General features: G+C 41.4%; 1 protein-coding gene across 10 annotated transcripts in view; it reads left to right on the forward strand.

The window, feature by feature from the left end:
* The window catches only part of EPB41L3 (erythrocyte membrane protein band 4.1 like 3), a 147,370-nt gene extending 144,612 nt beyond the window's left edge, over positions 1-2,758 (forward strand). For 9 of the 10 annotated variants that reach the window (XM_042909903.1, XM_042909912.1, XM_042909902.1 and 6 more), the window contains 4 exons: positions 26-124; positions 551-631; positions 902-1,018; positions 2,233-2,758. In XM_042909903.1, coding sequence (XP_042765837.1) covers positions 26-124; positions 551-631; positions 902-1,012 — 291 coding nt within the window. In that variant the 3' untranslated portion in view covers positions 1,013-1,018; positions 2,233-2,758. The remainder of the gene's footprint in view (positions 1-25; positions 125-550; positions 632-901; positions 1,019-2,232) is intronic. The other variant, XM_042909907.1, reaches the window with a different exon arrangement.
* The last annotated feature ends 6,412 nt before the right edge of the window (positions 2,759-9,170 follow it).

Genomic DNA, 9,170 nt, shown 5'->3' on the forward strand with positions numbered 1-9,170 from the left:
GGTGTCTGTTCCTCTGCTCGCACAGGTCGATCCGGGTGCCGATTTGGAGCCGGGTGTGCTGATGAGCGCACAGACGATCACATCTGAAACCACCAGTACCACAACCACCACCCACATCACCAAAGTAAGTGGGGCGGGAACAGGTAAAAGGAAGGCATTCACACGGAACTTCTTCCCGGTTGAGCTGCACAGGCCCAGCATTCTGTGAACATCAGGAGCCCGCGTTGCGCTCTCTTCACCCAGTCTCTGGGGCATTTGTCCTTAGGTGCTAGTTTCTGTTGAGGAATATGCATCCCAGTACCTTTTGCTTAACACAGAACTCCAGCGCTTAGCACGTGGTAGGTGTTCCAGAAGCACCGGCCAGCCTCACCCCCAGAACTGCATTCCAGGCTCACGTCTGAAATTAACCATTTTAAGTAATTGCCAAAGAATCGTTTCCGTCCTTAATGATGTTACTGAAAACCCTGTTAGCGTTTTCTCCCAATTCCCCCATTGAACAATGACTGTTCCTCCAGTGAGTGCATTTCTGACACTTGCCTGTCCCTTGCAGACTGTGAAAGGAGGCATTTCAGAGACGAGGATTGAGAAGCGTATAGTCATCACAGGAGATGCGGACATTGACCACGATCAGGTAGTGTGGGCGAGATGGCAGAGCCCCTGGCAGAGAAACAGAGGGGGGTCAGCCTCACTCTTCCCAGCGTTGTTCTTTTAGTCCGTCAGGCGGTCTAAACCGTTTTCGGAATTAACTTTCCAGTGTGCAGCCTACAATTCCTTTTGCAGTCATCGTACCTCATTTGTAAATGACGTATATAGATCTAGCTCCTCAGCCTCCACCTTGCTACTGATCATGCATGTTCCACCTCTTTTTTGTCTTTGCCCTTCTGTGATTTCCTGGGGATAGGCTCTGGCTCAGGCAATTAAAGAGGCCAAAGAGCAGCACCCTGACATGTCAGTGACCAAAGTAGTGGTCCATAAAGAGACCGAGATCACACCGGAAGACGGAGAGGATTGACCCCAGGTAAGAGGCGACGCTGATTTTCTAGACTTGGCCTTGGCTGGCATGTAGCATGGGACACTTCCCTCTCTCCTTCCCCTGCCTCCTCCTCTCTCTTTCTTCTCTCACTGGCATTTTGCAGGGCTGCTCACCAAGGGGATGGAGAACTGGTTTACAGGCTCTGGTTTGTTTCACATTTGGGGGCTCCATACTGTGGACATTTTGCATATTCTGCCAGTTAGAGGATCAAGAAAGAAGCAGTCTTTGCGTGCATGTCCTCGACTGGTGTTTCCTTTTCATCCATGCCCTGGACTCTTCATTATCCAAATTCGAAAGGTCAAATTTGATTTCACTTGCCATGTGGCCTAAGTAGAACTAAGGCCATTTTGTTCTGAGACGTATAATTTGTGTATTAATTTCCAAATACTCGGAAAATGTACCCCTTTCTCCTTTGGACAGAAAACTTATCCCACTTATTGTAAGCTTTCTCTGCAGCTATGTTTGCTTATGCTCCTATTTATGCTCTCGTTTTTGCTTTGTTTCTTACTTTGAAACCCAGGCATTCACTTCCATGTTGGATGTCTTGTGTTTTCTGTATTCTTTGGGATGCCTTTTTTGCTTCTTAGTATAGCATCGTGCCTCGGGAGGAGGCAAAAATGCAGTCTTGTTTCCTGCTTTTCTGCAGAGACCGTGTGCATGCCTTTTCAATGGCCGTTTGGCTCGTATCGTGAGCAGATAGCATCTTGTGCTTGCGCACAGACGTGTTAGACACACTAACCCGCCGTGCAAGGACTCCCAGGCCCCGACCATCCCCAGAGGGCTTGGAATGCCGAATGCAACAGTTGCGCTACTTGCACACTTGCTTACGTGATAGAAGTCTCTTGAACACTTCACGTGTATAAAGGAAATAAGGAGGTTCTCTACCACTGCTTTAGGGCATAGAGGTTGATGAGTGGCCTCTCAAAGAAGATAATGCAAAGGTCACTCATTACGTTCAAACGAGTCCTATGACCTGGAAGACAGAGAGCAGAAAAAGGTTTCTTCAGTGAGCTTCCGCCACGTGGGTGATGTAGTTATTTCAGAGAATGCGGGTCCGTGACTTAGGCTGGTATTTTACAGTATCTTGACAAAAAGTGCATTTAATAACCTGCCTGCACGATAGGTGTTTTGTGGCCTTCATCTGAGGAAGACTCTCGGGTGTTTTCCAGGGAGTAACTGATCAAATCTCTTTCCTACAGGAATAACTTAGCCTGCACATGAATCCAGTCATGCAAACCATTAGGAAAACCAGAGCCTATATGGAGTCCCCTCTTCTAACCCAACTGACTTGTATCTGCCCATGGAAAATTTCAATCTGGAAGAACTGACCTTGACCGTTAACAAAGACACTGGCAGAGAGATCTTCCCATAATAAAGCAATCCGAATCAGCATCACGAAACTGATATTGCATGAAGCAACGATAAAATTACAAAAAGAGTAGCATTTTTAATTTCCACCAAGTGTCTAAGTTTTCAGCTATACCTGCACGTTCATAACCAACAATATAAACCGTGAACTCATGTAACACATAAACAATCCATGCCTTTCATAGTTTATCCAAGTCTAAACAAAACTGCAGTTTCTTAGGTGACAGATCTTTTGTTTACAGACAGACGAAGATGACCCTAAAATGCTAGAAGCTGTCTAGGTCCGATGTGTCAGGTTTATCCCAGATTAGATGTGCCAATAACCGAGTTTATTCAGTAAACAACTTGGATCTTGTACTTGTTTCACCTGGTTTTATTACTCCGCCCGTAAACAGCAACGACTCCCGATCGTCTGGAAATATTTAATGCTTACAATCCTGCTTTGTGTATCTGACTTAATCCGTTACCGGGTAGTACTGATTTTAGCATATTAATGTGAAATTTCTTCCTCGTTCGCTTTGGTCTGCGTCCAATCCGGAAAGCTTCCAAGAGTTCCCTGACAAGTCCTAAATATATGTGAATTGTCACTATTTGGGGAAGAAAATCTGTATTTTTGTTAGTTTACAATATTATGAAATTTCACCCCAGAAAAACCTGTTGGGCTTCTGATGCTTCGTTTTCTTTCTTCGTTCCTTCTTCCTTGTGTTTTTTTAAGTTGATTTTTTTTTCTTTTACTTGAAAAACAGCGTTTTATTTCCAAATCTGGTCCATATTTACAATCTAGTTCAGAGCCAAGCCTTAAATTGTACAGAATTTCCACTGTAATTAAAGTATTTAGTGTTTAGTTATAAATAGCCTTCAAAAAGATATATTCTCCATTACACTGTCAACTGCATCACACAGCCCATGGTGAATGTATGTTTCTGCATAGCAAAATAAAAATGGTAAATGCATTTAAAGCTCTAATTCTCTGTGTGTAATACTTTCAGTACTGTATATATCTAGCCAAGAGGCAGCATTCGCATGACCTCAAAGGCTACTTCATCTGCATGATAGAGAGCTTGTCTTTTTACAGGACAAAAGGTGTACAGGGTGACACGAGGACGTGTGGACCCCTCCAGGTGTCAGAGATGGGAAACAAGAAACATACACATAAATGTTTGGTTGCCTACGAAGGCCTTAACGAGTACAACCGGTTACCACAGAATCTCATTTTCAAAGTTTTAGGTTTTTTATAAGAGGTTCTCCTATAAACCCCAGTGTTTCTGGGTGCCGTTAATCTACCAGAGAGAGCGAGACCTCCCTCACGCCTGCGCCATAGCTGAACAGATGAGCTGGTGCATTCTACAAGGGCCCACGCAGCGTGTTCCCAGAGTTCATCCACATCAAACTCCTTCATGCCAGGGCCTGAGAGTAAGACTTTTATCACCAACTGCCAATCTAACGCCTGAATGCACTCGCTGGCTATACGCCATCGGGTCACACTTTACCTAACTTGCTGATTTTTTTAAAAACTTCAATTAAAAAGATTTTCTGCCCCTGAAAATTGTTAGATGTGACCACGCACCTTAGTCTTCGTGAGGGGGTCAAATTCTTGTCATTTATCTATGAAGAAGTTACCATTTGTCCTTATTGTCAATACTACCTACTCATTTTAGGAACTGAAGCATCATTTTATGTTTGAAGCTAATCAAAAAATGTGTTGAGGACCATACACAAAAATACAGTGGAATGAAGACCTAAATGTGAGACCTGAAACCATAAAAGTCCAAAAGAGAACACAGGCAGTAATTTCCCTGACATGGGCTGTAGCAACATTTTTCTAGACACACCTCCAAAGGCAAGGGAAACAAAAGCAAAAATGAACATTGGAACTACATCAAAATGCTTCTGCACATCAACAAAACTAAAAGCCTACTGAATGGGAGAAGATATTTGCAAATGATGTATCTGATAAAGGGTTAGTATCCAAAATATATAAAGAACTTACACAAATCAACAGAAAAAAAAAATCAGATAATCCAATTAAAAAATGGGCAGAAAACATGAACAGACATTTCTCCAGAGACATACAGATGGCCAAAGACACATGAAAAGTTCAACATCACTCCATCGGGGAAATGCAAATCAAAATTACAATGAAATATCACCTTACACCTGTCAGAATGGCTAAACACAAGAAACAGGTGTCGGCGACAATGTGGAAAAAAAGGAACCCTCACGCACTGTTGGTGGGAATGCAAATGGGTGCAGCCATTGTGGAAGACAATATGGAGGTTCCTCCAAAAATTAAAAATAGAATTGCCCTGTGATCCAGTAATCACACTGCTGGATATTTACCCAAAGAATACAGAAACACTAATTTGAAAGTATCTATGCACCCTTATGATTATTGCCGGATTATTTAAAATAGCCACATTATGGAAGCAGCCCAAGTACCCAGCAAGAGATGAATGGGTAAAAATGTGTGTGTGTTCATGCATGTATGTATATATACATACATACATGACATCCATGCACACACACACACACACACACACAGTGGAATATTACTCAGCCACACACAAAAAAATGAAATCTTGTCATTTGCAACATGGTTGGAGCTAGAGGGCATAATGCTAAGTGAAATGAGTCAGAGAAAAACACCACATGATTTCACCCGTACGTGGAATTTAAGAAACAAAACAAATGAACAAAGGAAAAGGCAAACCCCCAAAACAGACTCTTAACTGTAGAAAACCAGCAGAGCGTTGACAGAGGGAGTGTGGGGGTGGGTGGGTGAAAGAGGCGAAGGAGAGTAAAAGTACACTTACCACGATGAGCCCTGAGTAATGTATAGATTTGTTGAATCACTACTCTATACACCTGAAACTAATGCGACACTGTGCGTTAATTATACTGGAATTAAATTGTTTTAAAAATTATAGGAAGTTGAAATTTTTGGAGAAAAATTAATACTTTTTTGATAGGAGAATGGTCCATAGCCTCCCAAAGATGACTGCACCCAGTCTGCTTAGTTTATATCCATCAAGCTGTACCCGTGTTAGCAGTTTGAATCTTAATTTTTTTACTCAAGTGCAAATGACATGACGTTGTGTTAGTTTCAGGTGAACAACATAATCATTTGACATTTGTATATATTGTGAAGTGATCATAATAAGTCTCGTCAACATGCATCACCATACATAGTTACAGAATGTTTTTCCTGGTGATGAGACCTTTTAAGATTTACCATCTTGGCCACTTTCAGAGAGTCAGTACAGTTTTAACAATAGTCGCCGTGCCGTCCGTGTTCACTGTTTAAAACCACGCCTAGTGTTTTCGTGTTCCTCTGTCCCCAGCAATAAGTGCTTATCCATTTTCGTAAGATTATACATTATTAAGGTTTCTTTTCCTTTATTATGCTCATAGTTTTTCTAGCCTGCACCCACTATTATGTGAGGGTTCCAAAAACACTCCCACATTCTGGGATATTTATGACAGCAGTGCCCCATGGCCAGTACCAAAATCAGTACCTGCTTATATTGCTTGATAACAAATCACCACACAACGAGCAGCCTAAAATAATGCGAGTTTATCATCTCTCGGTTTCTGTGGTTCAGGGGTCTGGGCATGGTTTTACTGGCTCCTCTAAAAGGCTGCAGTCGAGGTGTCAGCCAGGGCCGGGGTCTTATCTGCTAGCTCAACTGGGGAAGGATCCACTTGCAAGCTCTCTGTAGTTGTTTGCAGAATTCATTTTCCTGTGGTTGTAGGACCCTCGGAAGCTTACTTTTTTCAAAGCCAGCAAAGAAGGAGGAGGCTCTCGAGTGTATGCTAGGAAGACAAATCTATAACATAACATAATCAAGGGAGTGGTTTTTCATTACTTCTGCCGTATTCTGTTGATCAGAAGCAAATCATGATGTTCTGTCGGCAGCACCAACAAATTTAGATTCAGAGATTATTAATGACTCACATTCCTTAACTCAACAGTTTTAAAGGTAGATCCCAACTAAAATTGGCCTGTGCTCATTGCTCAACTCTCAGGTAATCTCAGAACATTTCTTAAACCATTACCTCCAATACAGAAAAATGCAGCATCGCATTGGGTGCAGAAAAGACCCTGGAGATCGCCCTTCCTGAAACTGAAGAATTCCACCTAGTTAGCAATTTCCCCCACAAAAAAAGAAACACTTTGCTTCTCAGTTTGCTCTCAGATTCAGTTTGTAAGAAAACGAGCATCTGTGGTTCTCTCAAATGAGCGGAAAAACAAATCGCAAACCTAAAAGCAATATGGTGTCGCCATTGGTAACCTGTGTTCCCAGGCTGATCACACAGGGACCTGAAGAAACTTCACTTACAGAATTGCCAACCTTAGAACAACGTGTAGGATCCTTTCTCTGGAGTCGTGGAGCGAATTGGGCCTAGTGAGTTAGATCACACACCTTGTAGAACTAGTCAGCCTTTTGTTTGTTTGCTTGTTTTACAATTACTGTAATCCATTTCCTCCGTTTTGCTGACTTCTTGCCAGCACATCTCTTAATTTAAAAACACTAACATGGACTCTGGAACATGGATCTGCGATTGCTGCTGAATTACAATGAGGGTTATACGTACCTTCCATTAAAAGCTTTTTTATTGGTCTCACTCCTGTAGATTAACCAGTGTCAGAAGCCTCTGTCTTGGATTGCCATAGAGGTGGTCTTATGTTTTAATGAGCATTTACTCTTTGAGTGAAATTGGATTACTCCATTTTTTAAAAAAAAACTATATTTTGTGGCAGGCCATTGGTGCGTGTAAAACTGTATTCTCAAAATGACATTTCATTTCAACAAGTAGTTTTTATCAGAGCCGATTAACTCTAAGGAAGGGTAAGAAAAAGAGCTAATGCTTCCCGAGTGCGGTTATGAACACACGCACACACAGTGGCTTGTCATGTTTCTTTGAGATAACTGTAATCTTTTAAGAGATTGAGCAGGTTCTTGTAGCACAAGCTTAAAGAAGAGCTTATCAGCCAAGATAATATATGGATTTTTTTTTTTAACGTTTTATTTATTTTTGAGACAGGGAGAGACAGAGCATGAACGGGGGAGGGTCAGAGAGAGGGAGACACAGAATCTGAAACAGGCTCCAGGCTCTGAGCTGTCAGCACAGAGCCCGACACGGGGCATGAACTCACGGACTGCGAGATCACGACCTGAGCTGAAGTCGGCCGCTTAACCGACTGAGCCACCCAGGCGCCCCCTGGATTTTTTTTTTTTTTTTTTTTTTTTTTTTTTTTTTTTTTTTGAGACAGAGAGTGTGAGCAAGCAGGGGAGGAGCAGACAGTGAAGGGAGGAGAGAATCTTACCCAGGCTCCACGCCCAGATAGAGCTCCGACACGATCCTGAGATCGTGACCTGAGCCGAAATCAAGGGTCAGACACTTAACCAACTGAGCCACCCAGGCACCCCTATGTGGATTTTCATAAGTGCCCTGTGCAACAGGAAGGAGCTAGAATGTTTTTTTGGCTGACTTTCAGGCTTACTCATTCCCCTTGAATAATACTGAAGTCAAAATGATCTCTAAAGACCAGCAATGACAAAGAAATGCACATTTTAACACAATATAATTTTCCAACGATCGATTGGCCAAAGCATCCTTTTAATTCCATGCCTGGTGAGGATGCAAAGCAAAAGCCATTTCTGGTGGGAGTGTAAGTTGGTAATTTGTCTGGAGTAGGATCAATAAAACATATTCTTAAATTTTTTACAAAGATTTTGACCCAGCAAATCCACTTGTGGGGATTTTTCCTAAATAAGACACAAGAGTTGTACAGGATTTAATGTACGAGGATGTTTATTTAGCTCAGTGTTGCTTCTAAACATGAAAAAGGTTTAACAGTAAATAGGAGGAAATTTGTAAGGAAATAATGGAAACGACATGAGATAGAATACTGTGGAACCACCCAAAATTGTAAAATACTGACCTTATAGAGGAAATAATCCTAACATATTAATTAGTGTAAAACCAGATAAAACAGCTTACATGTTATGGTGTTAAGCAGGTAAAAATGTTTACTCACAAAAAAATGCATAGACCTATACCAAAATGATGGCAGTGACTTCCTGTCTCTGAGGGCAGAGTATGTAATGATTTTCTTTCTTCCCTGTGCTGTTCTATTTTTCTAGTCATTGAGAGTGTCTGTAACCATTATTATATATATATTTTTAAGTTTATGAAAGAATACCAATAACTTTATTTAGAGCCTGAGAATAATGGAGAGTGAGAGTATTGTAAATGAGAAGGAGGCTGGAAAAGTGACATGTCCTTGGAACTTCAAAGCCATTATTACAGTCACCAAATGCTACAGATGCCTTTGTGAACTACTTACTTCTTTAGTCACGTACTAATTAGAATGGTGATAGATGAGTTTCTGTTATAGAGAATGAAGTTATTTATAGTAACACCCTATGCTGGATCTTTTCAAATGAATAAGCCTTGCCTTGAATGCACGTTAGCAGTTTAGGCAGCATATTTGCTTTTGAAGGGTAGTAGTTAGTAAACCATAAAAGCAATTTTCAGTGTTTCCACAGTGTAATCGAAAGATCATGCTTCTTTGGGTTTGCTTAACTTTTGCTTCCCTCTGCATAGAGCCGCCTATCACTAGCCCCATATTTAACTAAGTATGGTCTCAAAAAAAAAAAAAAAAAAAAAAAAAAAGACGACTCTGGGCTCAGCAATCCTGTGCCCTGTCACTAATTTTGTCACCATCAGCCAGTGACTTAGACACTTTGAGCTGAGTTTACTC

The sequence above is a fragment of the Panthera leo genome, chromosome D3, assembly GCF_018350215.1.
Source record: "Panthera leo isolate Ple1 chromosome D3, P.leo_Ple1_pat1.1, whole genome shotgun sequence".
Taxonomy (NCBI): Eukaryota; Metazoa; Chordata; class Mammalia; order Carnivora; family Felidae; genus Panthera; species Panthera leo.